The sequence below is a fragment of the Arvicola amphibius genome, chromosome 14, assembly GCF_903992535.2.
Source record: "Arvicola amphibius chromosome 14, mArvAmp1.2, whole genome shotgun sequence".
Lineage (NCBI taxonomy): Eukaryota > Metazoa > Chordata > Mammalia > Rodentia > Cricetidae > Arvicola > Arvicola amphibius.
In genome coordinates, this window is record NC_052060.1 from 50,427,323 (window position 1) to 50,454,770 (window position 27,448).

Sequence of the window (27,448 nt, forward strand, 5' to 3'; positions counted from 1 at the left end):
GTACAGGGGCGTTCATTGGTCCGAAGAGCGGCCGCTGAGCGCCCTTTTGGTTCGATTTACGGTTGGGTTCCTTGACAGAGGACTCAAGCAAGGCGGTATGTGATTGGGCAAATTCGACAGGGAGGCGGGGCTCGTCACGGAGGCGCTGGGGATTCGTAGATAGCCGACAAAATGTCGTGAATGAGGAGCACGGGTGTGGGGAGTTTAAGTAAATGCCTGATTTGAATCTCTGAGAGAACCAGACTGCTTTCCAGTAATCGATCACTTTCCGCTCCTATGGCCGCCTGATTAATATTCGCCTCTGAGGGATCATAGGTTTGTAGCGCTGGTCTTTCGCGGCAGGTTTCGTATCAGGCATTGCATTGGACGTCCCCGGACCAGCGGTCCTCGAGCTCCTGAAGATTGACGGGGGTCTGCAGGGATGGCGGCCGGGCAGGGTGGGTGGCTGTGGCCCGCTCTCGGGCTGCGCTTGCTGCTGGCGACTGCGTTTCAAGCGGTGAGTGTTGGTCGCCCCCGTGGCTGCCTCAGGGCCGGTCGGAGGGCTCGGATGGGGAACATCAACCCCGCGGTCACTCAGGGGACCGCCCATGGAACGGGCTTCCTTAGTGCCGCTTCCATCCGGGATGAGACGTGGCAGGCGGAATTCCAGCCGGAGCTCTAGAGGCGATGGTCGCTCACCTCAGGCACATAAAAATCGATTTTTCAAGAAAGCAGTGGGCACATAAAATCAGTAATGCTTAGAAAGGAGGGAAGTTTCTCTTAACGGGACAGAAATGAATGAACCTACCATTGCTTACGACAAGACTCCCAAACCTTAAAGGGACATCTTCGTGGCTTTCTTCATTAACAAAAATGCATGGATTCTGAATCTCTTAAAGGAAAAAGCCTAATTTTGACTTATTTAGCTACTTATGAGACTATTGGTAAACTCCTTTATCGAAGTTTGCAGTCCATACTTACATGTCTTCCACTTAGGGTATTTGATTTGTCCAAGATTTGGAAAGTTAAGATTATGCCATAGGTCTGTAAATACTTAGACTTTTTCATACAAAGAAAGTAATTTGCAAACTTTGTGTCTTCTTTTGTTACTTTGTCCAAAGGATAGATTCTTGCCTTCTCACACTGCAATACAGTGTTGTTATTCAAGCACTTGGTGCTTAAGAAATTGCCCGGCGTTGGTGGCACACTCCATTAATCCCAACACTCGGGAGGCAGAGGCAGGCGGATCTCTGTGAGTTTGAGATCAGCCTGGTCTGCAGAGTGAGTTCCAGGACAGGGTCCAAAGCTACAGAGAAACCCTGTCTCGGGGAGAAAAAAATTACTTAGGCCCTCATTCTTAGGGAAACAACCGTGGAAACTATCCGTAGACTCCTGAGATGAGTGGATTGTTTGTTTTTCCTCCCATCATAGGCCATTTGAATTTGTTAGCACCACCACAAGTCATAAAGAAGTAATGTTTCAAACTACCTTCTAAATCTCAATAGACAAGGACTTTGTAAGAACTCCTCACCCCCAAAATCAAAAACCCGAAATCAATGTTTTAAATGTAACCATCTTTTAGGTTGGTGGAGCAGTTCCATCATGTATGCACTGATTTGAGCTAGTCAGTTAATTTAATGAAAACTTCTAAAGCTACCATAACTCATAATTAGTGCCATTAGCTGGGACCACATAGTTCCTCTGCTTCTAACCTCTCATCTCCCACTAGACTAGACCTCCCACTAGACTAGACTACCTTCTTTTTCACAACAAGCTCAGGGCAACACTTCGAAAGAGCAAAAGCTTACAGTCTCTCTTAAGACCTCGCCATGGAAATCACATAACCCTCCTGGGAGACAAAGGCTAAAGATAGAAAGCAAGATGTCCCACTGTCTAAACTCCATCAGGTTATACTTGTCAAAGGAAGTCTCAAGAGAAAACCACGGGTAAATAGACTCCACTGCCGTATGAGAGAAGAGACAGAATTGCATTGCAGATGAATGTTCAGACCAGGAGCAGGATAGGAAGAGTTTGCGTCTCGTGTGCCATAGTGACCACCCACCTAATCTAACTCAACACTCAGAGTCATTTCTGACTCCTTCCTTCCTTTATGCACCTCACATACTAGCAGTTACCAAGCCTTACTAATTTTTACTTCCTACATATGCCTGAAAACCAGTTTGATACTTATTAATCTTTCAGTCACACCAAGACCTTTCTCCTAAGAAGGAACAGAATTGCCTTTTACTATATTGAGAATCTAAAGAAAATTTGCCTTTACCAGCTTTCTAATTGCCCAAGCCAAAAATGTGTTCCGTTAAATTCTTGGTATTTTCACTCTTTGGATCGAATTTGTCATTAAGACCTTAAAATGTTCCAAGCCAGTCACCTTAGTTTTGTTGCCACAGGTAATTCAGGCCAGTATATCTGCGTACCTGGAATTACTGCAAGAGCTTCATTAACTAGTTTCCTTATCTAATGTCTTTCTAATTCCACCCAGTACATCTAGAGTTCAACTTCCCTAATGCTGCGACCCTTTAATACAGCTCCTCATGTTGTGGGGACCCCTTACCATAAAATTATTTTTTTTGCTACTTCATAACTATAATTTTGCCACTGTTACAAACTGTAACATAAATTTTTTTTCACAGGGGTCATTCAACCCTCAAAGGGTCATGATCCACAGGTTGAGGACCCCAATCTAGAGTAACATTTCTGAAATCTAAATCTGTTGTCCTTCAAACTCCCACTTGTTTTTAAGAGAGTTTGCCTTAAGTGTTCCTTAGCAAGTCGGTCGTCAGTCTACCAGCTTTTTTTCCCAATATTTGTTTCTTCCACTCGGAGAAGAAAGGGGTGAAGAGCTGGTGACAGCTTGCTCCAGCAAATGTCATGTAGTTGGGTCTCTTTCAGTAGCGCTTTCCCCTATGCCCATAAAAGTATGATTGTCTTCTACTTACCATCTAACCCTTCTTCTATCATGTGGGTCAAAGGTGTGATTTAGGAATCCAACTCAGGTCCTTAGACTGGCAGCAAGCACCTTTACCCTCTGAGCCATTTTGCCACCCGTCAGTTTCCAGTTAAGAAATTCCTTACTCCAGGACATCAATCTCTACGCTCAGACTTGGCTAGGAGCCATTTTATATATCAGTGCGATCACTACTTCATCTCTCAGGTACCTTTCAGTCTTCTATTGTGATGAAATCTGTCGTTTTCCCACTGGGCTGACTGGCTCTCTCCTTAAGGAATGGCCAGTTCCTGGTTATCATTTGTCTACTGGCAGACACAGAAAGGGACGCAATACCTTGAAATCTAAGTAACATAGTTGATGAGCGAACTAGGGAATCTAGATGCTAAGGTCTGATAGTGCCGACAGATGACCCCCTGTGAATTATCGACTACCTGTTCCAGTTAGCTTTCTATAGCTCTGTCATTGCAGTCCCAACTGGATGTGTTGTTGACAGCTGATGGTGCAGGTAGAAGTGTTACAGAAAATCCACCTTTGTTCACACTCAACTTGCCTGGTAATTACATGATCCTTGATACTAAGTATATACTAGGCTGAAACCTTTTAATGACAGGTATCAACTCCATTCTATTCTTTGGTGAATGAGAATACACTGTTTTACAATAATAATCTTTAAATTAGACAACTATATCATTCCACTTAGGTATTCTCCAAGCCATCTTTTATAATCAAAATCAATCAATTTCTCTATAAATTGATAGATAGGTATAGATAGACAGACATATAGATATGCATATCTATATATGTAGCTATTTATCTCCACCCACTCTGTAATACTATGCTATTTAGAACTTTAGGTAAATGGGTCTTCAAATTTTAACTTTTAATAATTGAGCTGCCACGTAGAGGTGGTGCATGACTTTAACCCCGGCACTGGAGGGTCGGGGGAAGTGGATCCCTGTGATCAAAGCCAGCCTGGTCTATAAGAGCTAGTTCCAGAACAAGCACCAAAGCTACACAGAGAAACCTGGTCTCAAAAAACCAAATAATAGGCCGGGCGGTGGTGGCGCACGCCTTTAATCCCAGCACTCGGGAGGCAGAGGCAGGCGGATCTCTGTGAGTTCAAGACCAGCCTGGTCTACAAGGAAACCCTGTCTCGAAAAACCAAAAAAAAAAAAAAAAAAAAAAAAACCAAATAATAATAATAATTGTGATTGATTTGCTCTGAATCTTTATTTTCTTCTGTTGTTCTCTGTGAAGTGACTAACTAGAATGTAGTGCTTAACTTCATCTACTTTACAGACTTAGAAAGTCAGAGCCAGGCATGCTGGTACCTCCTGAGTCTGAGCTGCTACTTGTAATCACAGCATTCAGGAGGCTGAAATGAGAGGGTCAGACATTTGAGACTAGCTGGGGCTACATATAGCAAGTTATGATCTAACCTAGGCTACATAGCAGGACTGTCTCAAAGGAAGAACCAAAAGGCAAAACTTGAGTCAAAAGTAATTTCTTCCTCTTGTATACTCTCATACTAGCTTATACCCCGTGTTATGTCATACAAGCTTATACCCCTTGTTTTGTCATACTAGCTTATACCCTGCATTACATCATACAAGCTTATAACCCATGTTACATCATACTGGCTTATAGCACATTACATTTACCCTAAGTTCTTAACAGATCATAACCGGCCAGATCATAGCTGCGCAAGTGTCTGTCCATCTATTTCTCCTGCCAAAGTACTCGCCAAAAGAATACAGGGACCATGTTCCTTTAGTCTTTACTGTATCTAGTGTTTGCTCACTTCCAGCCTCGGAAGTGCAAATGACCTCCCAGTTTCTCCCTGCTTCTTCCCATTGATATTAGCGTGGCTGCGGCTTCTGCAGAGTGGTGATGAACCATAATCAGTCCCCAAAGTTAGAGAAAAGCTTACTGCCCAGAATCCTGGTTAAGACCGTAGACATGTCACCCTTGCTAAACTAGAATGCCTTGGCTCCCTGTCGTCATGACACTTGCTTTTTGCAATGACTAAAATCCTTGGCAATGAAAGGGGTGTATAGGATTATTGGAAACACAGAAAGAAGTTAGACTAATTCTTGGGTTTTGCAAGAGGGGAGAATACCAAGCACAGTGGGCACTTGTTACAGTGAGAATCACAGCTTTAGAGCTTCTTGAAGGAGGAAAATAGTAAACTTGAATTTCTTGGCACCTTGAAGTAGAGACTTAGCTCATACTTTACTTACGCTAGACAAGTTTGAGAATTGTTTTAGTGTCTGCATCTCCAGGCAGCTGTCATTTTAAGTCGGTGGCAGTGCATACTTAACCTAGCTGGGCTAACAGCAAATAATCTTGTGTAAAGATTAGAACAGTACATTTTAGTGTGGTCTAGAGGAGCTCTTTGCTAAAGTTCCTCCGTGCTGGTATGCGCTCCTTTGTTCAGATCGTATACATCTCCATGTTCACCTTCTTCTTTAGTGAAAAATAGAATAGAATGAGCTGTGCGTAGCTGATTCCAAAACACTGTTATCACCAATCTGGCCAAAGATTAGCATCTCCTTCAGTGGATGGCATAATTATAGTTGTCAGTATTTTTGTTGTTATTGATCTGTCTAGCAGTGGTGCATCCTGAATTCCCCACAGTAAGCTAGGCCAGGTTGTTTAATTTGTAAAGAACCGTGTTTTGGTGCACAGTCTGGAGACTACACAGTACAGGGCTAGACAGCCACATCAGATGAGCACACCGACTACTAGTGGAGAAAGAAAAAGCTGCAGATAGCAACCTCCCCACACAAGAACCGCATGAATCAACTCATAAGACCCTCCATACCTCTAACTAAACCCCACCTCCCTACACTGTGTTGAGGAATTGGGCATCTACCACATGGATTTTGATGAGGACATACCCTCTTGCTGATTGCATGTGTGCGCACATGCATGCAACTACGTGTGCTTGCAGAGGCCAGAGGTAAATCAACAGGTGTTATCTAGTGCTCGCCCTCTTTGAGACAGTCTTTTACTGAGCCAAGAGCTCAGTGTTTGGCTAGACAAGATCACCAGCAAGCTCCATCCAGCCCTCTGTACCTGAAGTCATGTCCTTACATTTATGTGGCATGCACTTTACCAACCAAGCCATCTCTCCATTCCCAGCATTAAATTTTTTTTCTTGTGTAGTCTTAGGTTTTCTTAGTATCCTGTCTGTTTCCTTCCTGAGTACAGCTAATAGTAAATGGGGTGCCACTATAAAGCACTTAGCAGGCTGTCTGATGGTTTGTAAGGACTTCCAATAATGGTGATACCTCTGGCCTGCATTTTGTTAAGATTCATTCTCTAACCCACCTATTTGTCGCCAAATTTGAAATCTGTTCAGAAATACATGAGAAACCCATGAAGTTCCTGAGAGTAAAGGTTGAGGAAAGTTGTGTGTGTGTGTGTGTGTGTGTGTGTGTGTGTGTGTGTGTGTGTGTAATTGGTGGGAAGAGACTACACCCCTCTATTATGCACTTGTGTACATGTGGAAGCCAAAAGTTGTTGTTTGTTGGCTTCATATCATTTCTTCACCGCATGTTTTGAAAAGGTTTTCTCACTGAATCTAAAGCTCCCCTCATCACCCTAGACCCCAGTGAGGCCTGGGAAGCCAGCTGGCTTTTCTCTCCGTTCAGTGCTGGAGTTCCCATGTACATTGCAGCCCCTGGCTTTATAGGTGGATGCTGAGGATCCAAACTCATGTTTGTTCAGCAAACACTTTACCCTCTAAGCCATCTCTCTCCCCAGCCCCAGTTCCTGCAAGTTTTTAAGCAGTTTGCAGTTTTCAAAGTGAATTTGCTTTTATTACATGTTTCAATTACTGACTGCAAGACAAATTTGCATAAATGCAGTGGTGTAAAACAGTTTATTTTGCTTTCAGATTCAGTGGGCTATCAGTTTTCAGACTGGCACAGCAGGGGCTTGTCTGCTCTGAGGTCCCTTGAAAGGCTGGAGTCCGAAATCTGAAGGCTCTTCACTTGAATGTTTAGTAGTTGATGATGTCGGCTGGGGGCCTTGCATGATCTCTGCATGGTTCTGGCCATGCTGTGCCTCTAGTTTAGGCTTTTTTTGCAGCATGGTAACTTAAGTTCTGAAATTAATGCTTGGGGGTGGAGAGTTCATGCAGACAGACACTGCACACACACACACACACACACACACACACGTTCTTTGTTGGAGGACTGCCAGTCACATTGTAAGAACATATGGGGGGACATGTGCATATTGACACAGCTGTCTCCAAGCCATCATGCTGCTGTCCCTGATTTCAGATTTCCCTGTACAGTAGATCTTACAGATCACTTTACTGGTAGGAAGTTGCAAGAAGTGTCTAAGCTAGAGAATTGACCACAGAAAACTCACTAGTGACCTCATAGGTCCCTCACACTTAGTTGGGATAGTTAATTAGTTTTGAAGATGATGTACGTTCCCTATTTATAGAGGTAGGGGAAAATACTTAGGAGATGTCTGCTTAGAAGACTGACTGATAAAGACCAATAGGATGGTCAGCATTGTGTGGGAATGTACTAGCAGTATTTTCACTGAGCAATGTCAGTGGGTTTTACTCTTTCTGATTAATTTAAAAGAAGGCTGACAGACTTCAGCTGGTGTGCCAATTTCAGCCAACCCTGACATTTATTGGAACACTCATATCTGCATTGTCTGTGGTTGCTTTTGTGTGGCAATGGCAGACTTGAGTATTTATGAGAGGAACCATTTTTCTGCCAAAGCGTAATTGCTCCCTGGCCCTAAGAGGCTTGCAGACCCTTCCTTGTTGTAGAAGACTGACCAAATAATGTCAGACATTTCCCTATTGAGACTGTGGGTTTACCGAATCATCTGTTTAGCAAACAAGAGCTCGCATTGGCGCAAGAAATAGAATCAACTTAATGCCTGTCATCAGAATCACTCACACATGCAAGGCAGAATCCCCAGGTTTACACATGCAGTATTGTTGAGTAGGTCTGTTTCATGGCTAAAGGTAAGTTACAGATATTACAGAGGAGGCTTCCTAGAAGACGGACACTGATTAGGTTCTTGGAAATAAGCTTAACAAGGTAAAAATGGTAAAAATCATTTTAGAACGGTGGTGTGAGGACCAGGAGGGTTCATAGCTGGAAAGTGGGAAAGAGAGAAGTGGAACTGACTAATAGTGAAAGCTGCAGAGACAGGAAAAGCCTTAGAAGCCAGGGGGGTGGAGGGATGGCTCAGCAGTTAGAGCGTGTGCTGCTCTCACAGAGGACCCCAGTTCAGTTCCCAGCGTCCGTGTCTGACTTGGAACAACCATCAGTAACTCCAGCTCTGGGGGAATCTGAAGCCTCTTGCCGCCACAGGCATCTACATTCATGTACATATACGCACACAAATAATTAAGAATAATTAAAATGTTTTTTAAAGTTAAAAAATTGTAAGATTTGAGAGTTCCTCAGAGAACACAACTGTGAAACTATTTTTTTAGCTGTGAGATGGTGAAGAACCTAGAGGGCTTTGGCCTAGCAAACGAGTTAACCAGGGAAGTAGTACCATTTTTAAGATGTCAAGTGCATTTGGAAGGCTATACTTACAGAAACAAAGATAGACTCCATCATAGGAGATTTTGAATTTGCAGCATCTGATGAAAATCAAGTGAGCTGTTGACTTAGGAAGCCTGAACTCAGGAAAAAGGAGCATTCAATAACATGGTATTTGAAGTCCTGGATAAAAATGCAGCATCCCAAAAAACAGGGAACAGCACCTAAGTGCATGGGCCAGGCTGTGAACCCATCCACTCAGTAGGATGGCAAGTTTAAAGCCTGTCTGGGCTACAGACTGAGTTCAAGACCAGCCTGGACAACTTAATGAGGACCTGTCTCAAAATGTAGAGAGGGGACTGGAGAGATGGCTCAGCGACTGACTTGGCTACTTTTCACTGCTGTGATAAAACATTGTAACAGAAGGAAGGTATTTTGAGTTATGGTTGAAGGGGCCCGTAATGACAGGGACAGCTTGGCAGCAGACAGGCAGCGCAAGATGCTGAGAGATCAAACTTGGAAATAGGGTTATGGTCTCTGGAAGCCTGTGACGTACTTCCTCCATCAAGGCTGTACAACCTTACCCCTAACAGTGGGCCACCAACTGGGCAAATTTCAAATGCCCAAGCCTTATGAGGGATAGTTCTCATTCAAACACACAGTGGCCAAGTGATCCAAGTGCAGTTCTCGGCACCCACATCTGGCCCCTGACAACAATCTGTAGCTCTAGTCCCAGGGAATTATCTTCTAGCCACAATATGCATACACACAAAGTCACAGATGCATACACAGAAAAATAAATCCTAAAGCAGTTCAGTCAAATACTGTATTTTTGTGATGCTCGGGTTTGAACTCAGGCCTTGAATTTCTAAAGCAAGCTAGCATATTGTTACTTGCTTCAACAGTGTCGAAATTAAAGCTTAGGAGGCTAGCTTCCCCAGGATTACTCATCTGGTAAATGGTGGGGCTGATTTCTCAAACCAAAAGTATTTTTCCTTATGAAAAAATTTCTTTTTAATAAGCTACTGGGTAATAACAATAAGAGATGTATAATAGGTACATCACTGAAGTTATAGTTTGTATTTTTTGTTAATCCACATTTTCACTAAAGTAGTCATATTAGGTCCAGTGTTACAGTACATGCCTGTAAGCCCAGCACTTAAATGGACAGGAGGACAGGTCTTCTTTCTTCAGCATATATCTAGTTCAAAGCCATTCTGGAATATGAGATTGTCTCTAAAAAAACAAAGCAACAACAATAAACCAAATATGTAAAGCTGTGGAATCCAAAGTACTTAAAAATTTGTCCCCACATGAAACATAACAGCACCTTGTCTCCATTATGTTCAATATTAACAACTCCATTTTCTCTTTTTAGGAAGTTCCTAAACTTGGAACTGTGTTTTATTCTTTGTTTTCATTTTCAGGTGTCCACTCTTGGGGCTGAGTTGTCATCAGAGGCATGCAGAGAGTTGGGTTTCTCCAGCAACTTGCTCTGCAGCTCTTGTGATCTTCTCGGACAGTTTAACCTGCTTCAGCTGGACCCTGTTTGCAGAGGGTGCTGTCAGGAAGAAGCACAATTTGAAACCAAAAAGGTCCTTATTTCTGTTGTATATCTTCCTTTACATGCTTTAGTTGAGATAGTAGGAGACAGATTGTTTAATCTATTTAAACAGCAGTCTCTAGCTTTACAAGTTTTAGAAAACTCAGTCAACACTTGTCTGGTCTACTATATCAATCAAAGGAAAAGTGCTTCCATACCAGGATCCTTTCCACTGTGGCTATCCATCAAAGGCGGGGAAGATAGAACACTCACCACAGAATGACCATAGCAAGACTGTATCCCATCATGAGCTAGATTTCCTTATCTCTGGCCAAATTAAGGCAAGGGCCAATTAATTACACTTTGGTTTCTTTTTAATAATAAGCCAGTTGTACAAAGAAATCTGAGATGGTAGCATTGGTGCAAAATGTTGGGTACAAACGTGATTAACAGAACTGGCGCTGTCTATACCGTTACTGGAAATTCCAGATACCCATAGCCTTGCCTTTCCTATCTGAGAAGTCAGTCCAGGGTAAGAAGCTCTGCCCCCCAAAATCTGTTGTTTTGAATCCACTGTTCATGTAAGTGCTCAGGGTACTTGGTTTGCATGTGTGGGTGGTTGGCAGTTTGAAGACAATCTCACTGTAGAACTGGCCATGTAGCCCAAGATGGACTTGAACTCATTGCCCTCTGGCCTCGGCCTCCTTGAACCTGAGTAACAGAGTGCTCACCTATGATGTGCACAGCTCTGTCTTCAGTGCTCATCACCGACACAAAGCAGATTATATTAAAAGTCACTTAGTGCCAGGCAGTGGTGGTGCACACCTTTAATCACAGCTCTCAGGGCCCAGAGGTGGGCAACTCTCTATGAGTTCGAGGCCAGCCTGGTCTACAGAGTGAGTGCCAGGACAATCAGGGCTGTTTCACAGAGAAACCCTGCCTCAAAAAAAAAGTGACTTAGTGAGATTTCAAAAAACAATGTCCCGTTACTTTGTTGAGTTCCTTGTATTACTCTTTCACTTGTCGGTGCTGTACTGTGTGAGGTGTAAAACTTTCAAATAGTAATGCTTTCTTGTGACTAGATAAAGTTTACTTCTAACACTGTACATATTTATTTAGAGTTTTAGAGGAAAAAATAAAGCGCATGTTGTTAAAAGACTACTCTTTTGTGCTAGCTAGCCTTAGCACTGATCCCTCCATCTGATGACTTGAAGTTCCCAGTGTTCCAAGTGAGCTTACAGAGTCCAACATGCTCTTTGCTTTCTTGGCTGGATTAAATCCACAGTTTTTTTGTGTTCAGATTCCATACATATAAGGAAGTCCCTATATATGTATAAAGCTAAGCACTGAGTTTTAAAAGCTTGATTTGAAAAGGTTTAAGACCAGATTTAACTGGTTTGTTGTGACTCCCCTCTGCCTTAATAGTGAGATACTCACATGGGACAAATTGCTAAGGACTTTGTGAGTCTTATCATCATCCAGTGGCTGTGCCATTATCCAGCCTGAAAAGATATCACTAATATCCCAAACTTAGAAAGCTGGGATAAGAAGGGATGGTTGCATTAACAGTGTTCATCTCAAAAGCCATTTCATCGTTACAAAATATGTCTGAAATATAAACAGTGCATAGAAGACCTGTTTCTGCCTATTGCTTTTTGTCAGTGTTCCTTCAAAATGCCCATTTTTAATACAGTTTTTGTGAAACCAAATTTGTATCTCATTCCTCTAAACTTAATTATATAACTGTTGAGTTTTTACTACATATGGAACTGTGTGTTGTACCTAGACAGTTTTCAGCTGCTACAGTTTAGCAATATCAGGCAAAAGTAGTCTGCCAGTTACTATTAGCTAATTGTGGCTACAGTGTTTTATATAGCCAAGGACAAGTGAGTCTGTGTCCTAATAACCTTTTGTACTGAGTTTAGTGCTTTCTCTTTGCTCCAGCCTCAAGTGCTAAGCTCCATTTCCCATCAAGCATTTTCTAGCGCCTTTCATACAAAATGAAGGAATATTTTTAATAGGTGCAGTGAAAACAAACCAGAAAAAAAGTACTTAGAAGTACAACTGGAGCCATGACATTGGCGTGTGGAGCGAGCCCCACAGACTTTGCTGTCCCGTCCAGTAGAAAGCAGTGAGTGCCACAGCTCAGCACAGGCTCACTGTGTGCAGTAAATACCCGTCCGTCTCATTCGACTCAGGCCTGCACTTAGCTTCTAAGTCATTGTTAAATTTGATATGCGCTTGATAAAAATTAAATTCTCATATAAAATTAGCTCTGCTAGAAGGTTATTTATTTTCAAAATGTTTTAGGTCTTGTTTGTTTTTGGGTAGAATCTGGCTATATAGTTCTGGCTGGCATGCAAACACCTGTATTACTTTTCCAATTGCAGTGGCCAAATACCTGACAGAAGCAGCTTCAGGAAGAAAGTGTTTATGTTGGTTCACGTTCTAGTCACAGTCAGTCATGGGAAGGGAGTTGAGGCAGCGGGAGTACAAAGGAGCTGGTTACCTGCCCCAGTCAGAACGAAGAGAACAATGAAGCACAGTGCTCAGCTACCTTCTTCCTTTTATTTAGTCCAGGACTGCACTCCAGAACCTGGAATGATTTGCATACTTACCGAATGGATCCTCTCCTCCCACATAGCCTAATCAAGACCGTCGTCCATGGCATGCCCCAAAGCCTGTCTTCCTAGTCATTATAGATCCTGCTAAGCTGATAGCAACAATAACTGTCATGCTGTCATCATTAACCAGCCCATAGAGATCAGGCTGGCCTTGATCACATAGCCATCCTCCTTTTTCTTCTTAATGGTAGGATGATGTCACCACATCTGGCTATTTAGTCTGTCTTTTATAATACAATTTCGAATGTTGGCTTTTCTAGTTCCATGTGTTGTAGATCTATCCAAAGATGAGGCCAGTTGTTTTTAATAATGATCAAATTTTTTTGTTTAAAAAAATTACGGAAGCATATAATATCTTGAAGTCCTTTGAAATTTATTTTGTTATTTGCTTATTTGTGTTTTCTTTCTCGTTGGTCTGCCCAATGCATTTTAGCAATAAAGGACCTACTAATGTTCTCAGGTATTGCTTAGAATAAGTATTTTGTTCAGGTGTTCTGTTACTGTTTTAAGTAGCTTTCAAAGCTCACAACTATGGTTTCAAACAGTAGTCAGGAGATTAACTTAACTGGAGAAAGCATACAAAGCATAATTTGTAGCTTAAAGAAGAATGTAAGCTACTAAAAGTTGAATTTCAGTGGAGTTCTGTGCAATTAGTATTTACTTAGCACAAATGACTTCAGCTTTTCGTAAAGAGTCTTAAGGTGAAAGGGAAGGTATTGAAGATATGTCCTTTCCCACTGACTAAAGCTCTTCCCATTGATGTTTTACTTGATCCTCCTTGGCCAGTAGTCTCAGCTACCTGCTAAGAAAGGAGTGAGGTTTTTAGTCATAAACTTCAGGTGAGTATTAGCTGGGATTGGGGATGTCAGCTACAAACCATATGGGGCTGGTTGTATGTATTGTCTTTCTTTTGCTGCACCTTTGCATGTTAGTTCTGTTGGTTCATTGGTAACTGCCCTTGCGCTAGGAAAGCACAGTGACTAACTGTCCGTTCCTGAGTTTGCCACCTCCAGCTCCTTCCCCTGGAAACATAGTTCCTGTACTCGTATTACTGAGCTATTTTAAATAGAGACTTACCAGCTCACGTATGACCAGAGGAGGCAAAAGTTGGCTGGTGAGGGTCAATTGTTAGCCATCGTGTGGCTGCTGGAAATCCAACCCTGGATCCCCTGGAAGAGCAGTGAGCCATCTCTCCAGCCCTTACTCTAAGGTATTAACTGGAGTTGGTAATAACAAAAGAAGCTATTAGCTGCCGGGCTGTGTGGAAAGTATGTTGAAACCAAAAGATGGAGCTGTCTCACTCAGGTAAAGAACAGAGGTAGAGCTGGATATGATGATGTACACCTGTAATTACAGTGCTCAAAGGACTGAGGCAGGAGGATTGCTTTGAGTTTGCACCAAATATAATTAAGACCTTTTTCAGAGACTGAAGAGAACAGAATAAAATACTAATTAAGACGTCCCACTAGTAAGTTTTTGTTCCATTCTTACAGTAAACCACTTTTTCTAGAACTGTCTTTTAGGACTTAATTCATCTCCTTCCTTGTCCACTCTCATCACCATCCCCAAGTCAGATTAGTGCCTCCTCCCTGTTCCTAGAGTGCTTGGCGGATAATTTGGCTGTGCTGTTGTTCCGATTATTTTGCCCTTTATTGTGCATAAATTGAGCTCTTTAAAGTCTTAGTTTTATCATGTATTTCTAAGACCCTGACCTTTTGAACATTGACTTACAAGTCTTTGTACTTGAATGAGTCCATTTTCACTGAAAACAAATTAGATATGGTGGGTTTGGGGTTTATTTCCAGTTATTTTAAGAACACGGGCCTTAAATTCCACCACTTGGGAGTCTGAGACAGGAAGACTGAGTTTGAGGCCAGCCTAAATAGCATAGTCGTGGCCAACCATTAAGAATACTTAAAAATACAATAGAACTTTACCTTACGACTGCTTTTATATTCATGTGCTTCGTATATGTATGCTGAAGAATAGTAAAAGCTTTGAAAGAAACAGAAACTTGTTTTCCTGGTGGCAGTTGCCCACTAGTAAACCTCGGTAGTATTAGCAGCAACTCCAAATCTTTCATTTCTACATTTTATTTTTAAGGATGTATCAAAAATGGATGTGTTAATTGTTTGGTACAATTTGCTGACCTTCAGCCGTAATTAATAGTGCTTATTTATTAGAGGGTCTCACTCTGGCCCCTGCTGTTTTTAAGCTCACAGCCTTCTGAGCACAGGATCAGCAACAGGCACTGCTACTCCAGCCAACAGTGGACATGAGCATGAGATTAAGAATAATTACATTTTATCTTAATTTTGTTTTTTATTAGATTAATTAAAAATAATTTTTAAAAATGTTCTTGTATTTTCCTGAGGATAAACACAAATCAGTTGTTCCTTTTTTATTCTGAACGTCTGTCTTCTAAGGCTTATGTGGTCATGCCACTTCTGTCAGTCGCCAGTCTCCTCCTGGGGTCTGTTGTCTTCATTCCTGCTCCTGTGGGTGGATTCTCCTTGATGCGGGCCCTCATCTTTGGAACCCCTGGGGTTTCGTGGGCTTTTAAAACATGGTTTATTTGGTTGATTTCCTTCTTCTATCTTTAAAATAGCTTTGGTTCCCCGGTTTTGCACCTTTGCTCCTTTCCGTTCACACTTGCACTCCGTCTGTTATCCTAAAGCCACACCTGTCAGCAAAGCAAAGCCTTCTAAAACTAGAATGTGCTTAGCTAATTACTCATATAAAACAATACTTATATTGTTTGAAGTTCATCTGCAGTTTGTTTCCTCTTGATTGACTCTACAGGGAGTTTGGGAAAGTGGTTGAGAGCCTGGTTTTGGCACTCAGGTTGCTGAGTCCAGCGCTCTGCTGCTCAGCTGGTGTCTTGAAGAATCTGATCTTGTTGCCCGCCCCCTTCTCTTTGTGTGCTCCTTCCTGCCCTGTGGTTGCTGTAAGATAAAAAGAATGAATATTCACACAGAGCTTGGAGTTGTGCTTGATCTGCAGGGGCCTGCCAGATACCTCTGCTGTTGGCAGTGATACACACTAGGAGTATGGTCTACAGGGCATGTGTGTGGTGTTTAAGCAAACAAGGAAAAGTAGAAATTTGAATGACTCTAGAAATACCACAGCAATGATAACTGTTGGCAGAGTACAGGAAATAGATAGAACATGAATCGTTAGATTTGCTACTGATAAAAATGTGCAGCATAGTGTTATGTTCTCTTTCCAGCTCCTCTCTCAGTTGGTGCGGGAAGGACCATATTGTGATAACGGAACAGTGATGTGAAAACTTTTAGTGTTTGCAGCTACTTGGTATGGTGTCAGGGTCTCAGTGATCGCCATGGCCACCAGAGTCACAATCCTCAGGAGGCAAGAAGACAGTTCAGCTCAGTATGATCAATACCCAATGTTGGCTCAAACTTCAGGGATCTGACCCCTAGTAGTTTTTTTTAGGCATATTTAAACACAGCACAATTCAGTGAAAACTTTCCTAGTGATAATTAACTCATTCCTGGGTGCACAATAAAGCACACATAAATCTCCTTGAGAAACAAAGTAAGCTAAATGAAGATCAGACGTGACTACATGTAAACTTCTGTAAAGTACATATAACACCTTCCATAAGATGTGTTCTATAGATTGACTACATGTGACACCTTCCATAAAGATGGGTCCTAGAGATTAGCTGATAAACAAGCTTGAGATAAGAGTCTAGGAGGAATCTGATTATGGTCTCCAGCACACCAGGATCACAAGGCTGTTCACTATGTCCACCTTCTGGGTAGATAGCAGGTTATTCCTTTGAAGGAACAACCTTGTGTGTTTAACTGTCCAGGTTCCCTTAGTTCTTATCTGTAAGCACAAAGAGCTCGGTACCAGGTCCTACCACGTGGAACAGAATGTGTGTACATGATATCAAACCAAATCCTTGAGTTCAATGCTTTCAGTCCTGCCAGTGATTGGATTTTAGTGCAGAATATAGTATAATTTGACCTTTTAATCATTTTATCACTTAAGACCTTGCATGAAAGATATGAGGGTTTGGGTGGTACTGCTAGAAAACTGTCTTCAGACCATTGCTGTGGGAGTCAGTCTTTAACAAAACAAACATAATTGAGGGCGGCCTGCCCAAAGTGCTGGGGTGTTTATTTAGGTGTCAGAGCATGATCCATCACAGCTTGACCGCTGAGCCCAAAGTTCTAAACCACAATACTGTTCGATACCATCTTGAAAATGTTGACAGCAATTCCTTCTGTACAAAGTTTCTGTAAAAACTTGAATGACTTAAACATGAAAGGCCTGAATGGCCTTCTTAAGGTCCATCCCTGCTGGACTTCAGTTCAGTATACAAGAACAACTAATAGAACTCCATTACTACTATTTACTTAAAATTATTAAATCTTTATCTTTCTGTTTACCCACAGACTATGACTCCCGTTAATTTGGTGATTTTGAAAAATATACTACCTGTTCTTAACTTTAGATAAGGTCCAAACAAATGACATAATTTTTATTAATTTGAAAAAGGGGGGCATCAAAATAATTTTTATATACATATATATATATATATATATATCCCATCCACAGATTCCTCTCTCCCTTCCCCCATAATTATTTTAAATTTTAAAGAAATATAAACTATAGCCAATTTCAGCATGATTCAGAAGTCCACTTGAGCAGCATTGTCTAGGTGGCAAGCTTAAGCACTAACCTGCCAGAGACACAGTGCTGCTACTGTGTAAAACACAGAAGGCTGAAGAGGAAGCTGTGCTTACTGTGCATGGCATTGTAATCACTACAGAAATTCCATGCTGCTTAAAATAGCCTCGCTTTTCTAGCATCCAAAGTCTCTACAGAAACTGATTTCTTCAAAGGAAACAAAACAAGAACATGATTCTCAGTGTAACATTAAAGCGTTCTTCTCAAAGGAGTTTTTACATATAAATAAAGTTTGGCAACAGTTCAGATCCAGTGTGACCATTACTAAACCCACCTCTTGTGTAACAGAGTACTAACTAGAGGTACAACTAGATTATAATACCTTGTAATAATGGCCACTTGCATCTGTTAACTTGTTAGTATATGAAAGCACTCTTCCAAGAATTTTAAGTTGTAGGCAGTGGAGGCACAGAGGCAGGGAATTTGAGTTCAAACCCAGCCTAATCTACATAGCAAGTTCTAAGCCAACCAGGTCTCTGTACTCAAAATACTTGTATCTCAAAATACTTGAAGCAAATTGATTTCTATAATATCCTCATAATCACTATCATACTAGTAATTTTTTACTTCATAGTTGAGACCTAGGTAACGTCCTGTCTAAGATCACAGAGCTAAATAGAGGATATGTTCGTGTGTGTGTGTGTGTGCGCGCAACAAGGTCTTAAAGTTTATTTTATAGCTATTTATTTGAACTGAAAATATGTGTTTTTACACTTGCCTTTAATATGGAAAGTTGATGCAGCCTTTAAGAGCTTAATAAATTAGCGTCAGCTCTCTAAGCATACGTTCAAACATTCTATCACAGCTATAGCTTCTACTAAGAAGAGTAAACCCTGAGAACAGTGCTCTCAACCTTCCTAATGCTGTGAACCCTTAATACAGCTCCTCATGCAGTGCTGACCCCAACCATACAAGTATTTTCATTGCTACTTCATAACTGTAATTTTACTAGTAATGAATCATAACGTAAATATCTGATATATAGGCTATGTGATATGCGACCTCTGTAAAAGGGTCAGTCAACCTGCAAAAGAGTTGTACAACCCACAGATTGACAACTGCTTCTTTGGAGTAATTGAATCTACCTTTCCCAAGCACAGCTACTGTAGACTCTTAGGCTCCTAATTACCTTTGCATTTATATGCTAAATGTTTCTCCTTGAAGTGGGCTCTGTGGGTGCCAAAATAAACCCCTAGAACAGTAAGGAATAGAAGATATTGGACTTGCATAACTGGGCTGAAACATAGTATCTGAATTTAAGGTGGTAACCACTAAAAAGAAAACAGAAATAAAATATTAGTAAAAATAAATACTAGAATAAGAAGGAAGTTGGTAGGTCTCTCACATGCCAAGGGATCCCTGCTACTGAAGAGCCTCAACCCAGTGGTTGGTAACGTAGTCCTTCTGTCGATACAGCCATGTGGAATTAGCCAGTGGGGAACCGACAGCAAACTGTTTAAATGTGTCTTGTGGAGGATGAGATACATTTGGGTTTTGATTTCTTATCTTCTTTTTAGACTGTTGTTTGTTTGTTTGTTTGTTTGTTTTAATATGATGTCAGGTGCATTATTTTTTTAAAAATGTTTTTTAGTGTGAAGGGTGCTGTGAACACAGTGCACCTGCTGGGTGTTGCATTCTTTTGAGTACAGGTAACCTTCCTGATAAGCTGTCACTTTGGATGGGAACAGGGTTTACTCTGGGGAAGGTGACAGCACACAGCAGTGGGTTTTTTTTTCACACAGCTTTTGCTGTTGTACACTATAGCTTCAGGTTCGCTCTTCAAGGCAACTGAACATTTGAATTTTGAATCATCTCATAACTGATTTTCAATTCTTCAAGTTAATGGGAAATGGGTTATATTTTTCAAATGTTAGGAGCTAAAAGTCATTTCTTTTTCTTATTGCATGTGATATGGAGAATAATTTACCATTTTCTACAATAGTTTAGCCTACTGCCAAGCTAGCTGGTGTCGCTGAAAAACTGCTTAGATGTCCAATCTCCAAACCACATATGCTAATGCTTCTGTAGTTTTGAGCTCAGGGAAGTAGAGTGACCATATTCCCCTTTTCTCAAGTTACTTCTTTTCCTGGGGAACATCAGGAAGATTGAACACACTGATGTGGATTCAACCTTAGAGCACTTAGACTTGCTAAGCTGGAGTTTGTATAGGCGGCGTGTCTGTTAACATGAGCTCTACCTGAAAGCCCCGCTGTGACAGTGATCTTCCCTGACAAGGGCATTCTGGGAAGAAGGGCTTGTTTTGGCTCCCAGTTTGAATGTAGTCTATGGTCAGTCGTGGTGAAGTCATGCCCACAGAGCTGAGGAAGTCAGCAAGCAGATGGAATGGTGCTGGCGCTCACCTGGTCTCTTTTTCCTGCAGTCCCAGACCCGCATCGTAGGTTGTCTTTTCCCACCTCAGTTAGCCAAATCTACATTACCCTCAGGCTGGGGCCGTGATGACTCAGCTTCTGTTGAGTTAGCATGATTACCATTAGCCCATTGCACACTCCTGGCGTTTACAGGCAAATTCTGTCCATTGTTTCCACAGATCCTACTCATCACAGTAGGAAGGGAACCTAGTCCCTTCCTCCATAGCTTACCTAGCTAAAATGTAATGGTGAGGAAACATTTTATGTTATTTTTATTGAGCTTTTTAGTATTGATTTTCTGAACGATCCCTCCTTTGGAGCTATCTTAAGGTAAATGCTAGCTTCTCACTCTCCTTGCAGGGCTGAAGACACAGAAGGACAGGTCTGCTTGGTGTAGAGTGCTTTAAATACCACAGCGTCCTAAACAGAAAGGACCAGCAGATAATAAAAATGCACATAGTTAATCTGCTTACCAACTTAGTATACTAAGGTGACAGACAACCCAGCTTCTCTCCCTGATCTGTGTCAACAGATGTAGTTTACAAAGTTTTTAGTGTGTTTGGTGTGGTGCTTCTGCACAGCCGTGCCTGGGATGAAACCCCAGAGTCTGCACGTGCTTGGCCTGTGCTCTGTCCTGAGCTCTAGCTCTAGCTCTGTAAGGCTGCTCTGGTTTATAAGTTTTCTGGTTTGCATTTTACAGCTGTATGCCGGAGCTATCCTTGAAGTCTGTGGATGAAAATTGGGGAGGTTCCCTCAAGTCCAAGGTATGTAACAGTCATTAAAATTACTGCTTGCAAGAATAATTTCACTAAACATTCCCAGGAATGTGGATTTTTTGAAGGACACTCTGTAGAGGTATATGAATGTTCTCCATTCTTCTTTCCAGAGGTGGAGTTTTAATAGAAATAATGCCAACCAAATTATTTACTGTAAACAAACACCACACGTGAAAGTTAGGTTTAAATTGGAGAGCATTAACCAGGCAGTAGTGGCACACACCTTCAATCCCAGCACTCAGGAGGCAGAGATAGACGAATCTGTATGAGTTCAAGGCCAACCTGGTCTACAAGAGCTAGTTCCAGGACAGACTCTAAAGCTACTCCAAAGCTACCCTGTCTTGAAAAATCAAAAATAAATAAATAAAATAGAGAGCATGAGATGATTCTTTAGAAAGATAATCTTGTCAGGTGTAAATTTTAGGGTAGCTTTTTTTTTTGCAAATAGAAATAGAATTCCTGTAAATAACACATCCTAGTATACCTTTTAGTGGAAGTTACAGAACATTGCATTAAGATAAAGAAAACCACCAGGCGGTGGTGGCGCACGCCTTTAATCCCAGGCAGAGGCAGGCGGATCTCTGTGAGTTCGAGGCCAGCCTGGTCTACAAGAGCTAGTTCCAGGACAGGCTCTAAAAAAAGCTGCAGAGAAATCCTGTCTCGAAAAACCAAAAAAAAAAAAAAAAAAAAAAAAAAAGATAAAGAAAACCTATGCAGCATGACAAACCAGCAAGAAGAGAATTAATTACCACAGATTTTAGAGAGTCATTCTGTGTATGTCATTGCAGGGAATTTTAGTGACAAATATGTGAAACCTATGCAGCATGACAAACCAGCAAGAAGAGAATTAATTACCACAGATTTTAGAGAGTCATTCTGTGTATGTCATTGCAGGGAATTTTAGTGACAAATATGTTACGAAGAAATTGTCAGAGTCTGTTCCTGCAGTTTACGTCAAGCTGTGATGGAGCCTCGCAGCTCCAGGAAGCCTTCACTGGCGGTTTTCTAGTTCAGCCTTGCGTGTTTACCATGAAAATCACTTCATAAGCAGTCAGGGCATGGTGACGCACACATTGAATCCCACCACTTGGGAAGCAGAGCCAGGTGGGTCTCTGAGTTCAAGGCTAGACTGATCTACAAAATGAGTTCCAGGACAGCCAGAGCTACACAGTAAGACCTGGTCTCAAAATCACCAAAAAAGAAAAAAAGAGAGGAAAAAAAGAAAATCAGATTTATGAAACAAAAGCTTTTGGTTTTGGTTGGCACTTTAGGTCGGGTCTCATGGTAGTCCAGTAGACTGCATGCTTGTGTGAGTGGCTCCTGTGTGACCCTATGGAGCTGGAGTCACAAACATGTGCCAGCATGGCTGGCTTTCTTCTGAAGTTGAAATATGTTACGGTCTTTTTGTGTGCCTAATATTTTTGGCACAGACTCAAGTCCTCCACGTCTGCCTCAGCCTCCTGAATCTGCCTGCAGTTGTCCCCCACCGTCTCTAACTCAGTCCTCCCTCACCTGCTCTCTCTCCCCCACTGCCCAGTGCCGTGCTCACAGCTGCGTGCCCCGTATTTCAGTTCCTGTAGAGGTTCTTAGTTTACCTTTCATCACTTTACTTTATTACTAAAGCACAAACTGAGCTCACTGATCCCAGGTAGGAAACGGTGGGCCCACTATTTTCCTTATATTTTAAAATATATTAGCTGTCTTCTTCCAGAATAAAAAAAAAAAAAATAGAAAAGATCATCTTGAAAGGGTGCTGTTGTCCCACCATTTTCATGGGCTTCACCTTCCGTTTGCATATTAACAACTCTAGCACAAAATGTGACTGTAAGGTATAATAATTAAACCTGAGCATACAACATATAACAATATTACAGATTCAAGTGACAACCATTTATAAAAACTCCCTGTCAGGATTTTGTCAGAACTTGCAAAACATCCTGAGACTTCCCTGCCTCACTCCTGATGAGGTGCTGTATTTATATTGGTGGAGTAAAGTACATTACTGGTTGAAGAACTAAGAGAGAGACTCCAACCATGAACTTGGAAAACTGTCCTTTTGTTCCTGACTGGTGGATCGAACTGTTTTGTTGCCTTTTTTAGCATCTTTTTTCCTGTCTGTGCTTAGGCCTAGGACCTTCTACATGCCGTGCCAGCATTCTGTTGCTGGGCTATGCCCCCAGCCCTCTGCGCGTGCATTTTAATGTACTTTTTCGGTTTACGTTCTCCATCAAAACATGTGGAACTGTTTTGTCTGTTAGAAAATGTCAGATTTAGTAATAAATTATTTTACATTAGAACAGGAAGAAGTCCTCTTGGAGGTCTTAAATTATTTATGTTAAGGAAAGGGCACTGTTTTATCTTCAGGTGATTTTTTAAATTTTTCATTTCTTTTATTTTTGTTACTCATATCTTTGTCCCTCCAACATAGTGAAATCTTCCTCTCAACTCAGAGTTCTTGTTATCTATCGTTAATGTAACAGCATTTGGGCTGGGGTGTATTTTAGTGGTGGAGTGACTACCCAGAGCACCAGTCTGAGATCTTGCTGGGTTTGGTCCTTGGCATCAAGCAAGGTAGCGGAGAGGGAGAGGATGAGAATATTAACATGTATTTGTCTTGGTGCTGAAGATTGAATCTTAACCCAGCAACATGGTTTTGCTTTGCTTTAGTTTTCATTGCATGCAGCACCGGGCTGGATAACATTTTCATATAGGTATAACATAACTTTGAGCATGTCTCCATCCCCAAACTCCTCTCCCCTCCCTTCTGTCCCCCTGGTTCCCCTAGACAGTTTCCCTTCTGCTCCCATGTCATGTACATACACACTTGTATACTGTCTACAAAATCTGGGAGCCATGATGAGAGAAGCCCAACAATGTTGGTCTTCCTGAGGCTGACTCAGCTCACTCACTGGGACATTTTTTATGAGTACCTTAATCTTTATTTCTTGGAGGTCTAAGAAAGCCATGGCCTTTATGACATTAAAGAACCCGTGCTGTTGTGTAGTCCGTGCAATACAATGTGTATATAAATTCTCAAAATTGTTAAAAGCTCTGTTTACTGCCTGGAGGCATGACTTGCCTGTCACAATACTTGCCTCTTTCCAAGTTGTGCTTCTGGATCTATGTTTAGCAGAAAAGAAACCCTACTGGGATTGATCATTAGTGATTCATCATGCCGTTCCTTTGAAGCCTGTTCACTCAGTCCCGCCCATTAGAAAGGCATTTGAATGAATGGACATTATTAAATAGGCTGACAGCCCTGCTTGGTATATAGGAAAGATTTTAAATAGTCTTTTTCCCATAGCGTTTCTAGCATGGTTGAAAAGGTGGCTGGAAGAGCTGGAAGTGTGTTGGGTGGTATTTGCCAGGCATGCATGTAGTTTAAGATGCAGTGCTTATTGGCCACATCTCATTTTTATTTTCAATCTGTTTGCGGTTTTGGGGTTTTGTAGTTTTTTGGTTTTTTTTTCTTGTAAGATCTCTTTTATATGTTAATTTGCAGTTTTTATTCTTTTTTTCATTTTTACTCTTGAATTTTGTTAATGACAGTGTTATGCTGTCCTGGCATTGCTATTTTTATGTACCTTTGCCTTTGCTGCCTGGAACATAGTAAATATTCAATGAATATCTTTGCAAATTTAAATTCTTACTCCGTCTGTAGTATAAGGTGATATAGGTCCCTGGATTTTTCTAATATTTGACAGTTTCCCATTGAATAATCCACACAAGCATATCCCTCAAGTGTGCCTGTCCCCACCACTACCAACACCCCTTGCTTCTCTTTGTAATTTTGTCACTTGAAGATTCTCACTTGTATTTCTGATCCAGCTTAACTCTTCTAGGATGGGGTCACATATAGGGAAACTGATTTCTTTTGTGTTTCTTTTGAACTGCCCCAGCTGGTCACAGCTGAGCTGTGCTATCATTCTCTCAAGCCCACAAAACTACGGTTGGAATCTGGGGTGCTGATGAATCTGAAACCATGTCTTAAATGTTTAGATAGGGGTGTCTTACATTTAGTCATCATCCATTTAGATTTCCCTTAGTTTTCACCTAGGACGTGTTTAGTGTTGGGTTAATCTTCATAGCTAGTTTGGATTTAGACATGGCCCATTTGAATCTTTTTTTTTTCTTTTAAGCTTTTGTCAGAAGTGATAAGCCCAAACTGTTCAGAGGTCTACAGATCAAGGTAAGCAGCCATTGTACAATCTTTGAACATACTAGACATTTATAAAGTCTAGTTTGTAATTTGCCAAAAAAGCTGTCAAATATTTCAATAGTGTTTGACCCTGCTCTCCCACCCTGAGATTGGAAACACCTTTCTGTTCTTTAAAGAGCCTTTTCATGGTGCGTTTTCATATTTCATGTAAGCTTGCTCTACAGTGACTATAAGCCTGAGCTCCAGCACATGGTTTGCCTTCGCTGTAGGTAGATTGTGTGGCTGTGTCCCATGGTGACTGAGCCAACTGTGCCTGCACCAGCAGTCAGCGCTCGTCGCTGGCCTCAGAAGCCATGACTGGTGACTGTGCTGAAGCCATTTCATACTTAATATCTCTGCCCTTTGTTTTGGGGGTTTGAGTGGGTGGGTTTGGTGTTTCGGTTTCTTTTGGTCAAATACTTTTTATGTATCTGTTGCTGTGGTGTTTCTTGTCTTAGCAGTCAATAGTAAAGTAGTGCATTAATTTCTCAGACGTTATACCAGCCTTGCACATGCTGTGTCGAGCTCCTACCTCCTCTCACACCTTATTGGTTTGAGTTGCTAATAATTTTGTTGAGAAATTTCATAACTGAATTATAGTATGTATAACTTACTTGGTTTTTTTGAACAAAGAATAACTTGAAGTAAACATTTAAAATCTTAGAAGTAGTATATGTAGCAGCCTAATCAGAAATGTTTAGGTATTGTTCTCAGTGCTGTCAGTATCCACTCTTTAGTTAAAACACCCGCCTGCTAGTGATTGGGAATAACTTAATGCTTAGCGTGAGCAAGGATCTAGTGCCACAAAAAATAAAAAGATGGCATCAGAACTTACCTCCATGGCTAGAGTTAAACCTTTACAAAGTGAAGCATCTAGGCCCTAGAGAGGTAGCTGACAGTTAGAACACTTTGCTCTCACACAGGACCCAGGGTCAGAACACCTGTATGGCCTCTCACACCCATCTGTAGCTCCCAGTTCCAGAGGATTCAGTGTCCTCTTCTGGCCTCTGAAGATGTTGCATACACACCCACGCAAAATTAAATAAATCTTTAGAAACAAACGCATAGTGCTGGAAGGAGCTACCTTACTTATTGCTGCTACGTTTTCAGTTATTTTACATAATTTGGAAACAGATTTGATCTTAACAAATGTGTTGAATTTATTGTCATAGATTGTTCTGCTTTGTCTGTCACTACCATTAAGTGTTAAGTTCACTAGATTAGAAAGAGCCATGTCTGTAATAAGTGCTTGCCACATTCAATAATAGGCCTTAAAGTTCCACTTAAATTATCTCTATACCAACAGATGCTTTTCTGTTTGGAAGTAACATGTAGTTTTCTTAATTCTTACAATTTTGAAATCACATTCAAGTCTTTGCTGAAAAAGACTACCTGTTGATTGTGATGTCTCATGTAAAAGCTGTTGAAATTATTAGCACAGTTAATTCAGCCATTTTGATCTTGGTTGAGAGCAAAAAGCCTCCTTCTAAGTGGAAAATGATGCTGTCTCTGGTCTTTGTAGTACGTTCGCGGTTCAGACCCTGTCCTAAAGCTTTTGGACGACAACGGGAACATTGCTGAAGAACTGAGCATCCTCAAGTGGAACACGGACAGTGTGGAAGAGTTTCTCAGCGAGAAGTTGGAACGCATATAAACCTTGCTTGCTTGTTCTTTTCTTACTCATCCAATCAACTATCACAGCACCTAGAGAATAATTTAGTTTTGCATGCTTACATTGATCAGTCTTTTTATGTACGCCATTAATCTTCTAATTAGAAGTTGAAGTAACAACACAGCCCATGATATGTAAGGAGCTGGCAAGCTTAACAAAATCCTTTCTTAGAAATTTCTATTCTTCTGAATTAGTTGATATCACTAATGAAATGCTTTGTAAGAGGGTTCTGGTTAATTATGCAAATACGAACTTGTACTAATTGGCCCAGTTTTATAAACAACAGAATCTTAAATAAGGGAGTTAATAAAGGAGATGCCTCCTCTGCTGTCCCTTCTGAAGGTGGCTGCCAGAAAACTACAAAGCACGTAAGACGTACTGAGCCTCAGCAACACGGCTGCTCCTCAGCGCACTCAGATCTTTTGTACTGCCCGGCTTTCCTTTTAGTAGAAGTGTTTGTGCCATATAAAATTTTTGTAGCCTAATTGTTGTGGAACAGATTGAAGATCTACAGTAAGAATGTAACACTCATAAAGGTTTGCATTAATGAGGATTACACAGAAAACCTTTGTTAAGGATTTGTGTAGATCTGATAATTGGCAAATTTTTATGTTTTTAAATATTCTTACAAAAGAATTCCATTGAAGAATGTTTACTTATATGATCAAAATATAAATAAAAACTTCCAAAAATGTTTGAATTTGAAATTACTGTGGTTTATCCTTTTTGTTTCTCAATGCATTCCTACTTTTCATATAAGCTCCTTTTTAAGCCAAAATACAAAAATGACTGTACTCTTTGGAACTTAATAGCTTGTAATTGCAAACAATCTGTAACATCTGAAAGAAGCCTTTTTAAAGTCAGTAAGACAATGAATACAAGCTTGTATGACTTGGCTCATCAAAATAGTATGGGATCCTGGCAAAGGGCACCGTGCTTTTGGCCATCTGCAGTTTGACCGTCCAGGTCTTGGTGGATGTGCCCCTGACCCTTCCTTAGTGGTTACTGCTGTTTTAGAACAAGAGGGAGATTAAGCCAGTTGTGAACAGAGAAGCTGCCACCACAGACA

The 27,448-nt window shown here is 41.1% G+C and overlaps 1 protein-coding gene across 2 annotated transcripts; it reads left to right on the forward strand.

Annotated features, from left to right (window-relative positions):
- Positions 1–154: 154 nt before the first annotated feature.
- On the forward strand, positions 155–27,086 carry Selenof (selenoprotein F). Of its 2 annotated transcripts, XM_038312033.1 has the most exons (5): positions 163–496; positions 9,906–10,073; positions 20,434–20,497; positions 24,649–24,698; positions 26,230–27,086. In XM_038312033.1, exons 1-5 carry the CDS (start codon positions 422–424, stop codon positions 26,359–26,361), a joined length of 489 nt encoding a protein of 162 aa, XP_038167961.1. In that variant the 5' UTR covers positions 163–421; the 3' UTR covers positions 26,362–27,086. The 2 variants fall into 2 exon arrangements, with proteins under 2 accessions (XP_038167962.1, XP_038167961.1); XM_038312034.1 differs by lacking the exon at positions 24,649–24,698 and having other exon boundaries at positions 155–496.
- The last annotated feature ends 362 nt before the right edge of the window (positions 27,087–27,448 follow it).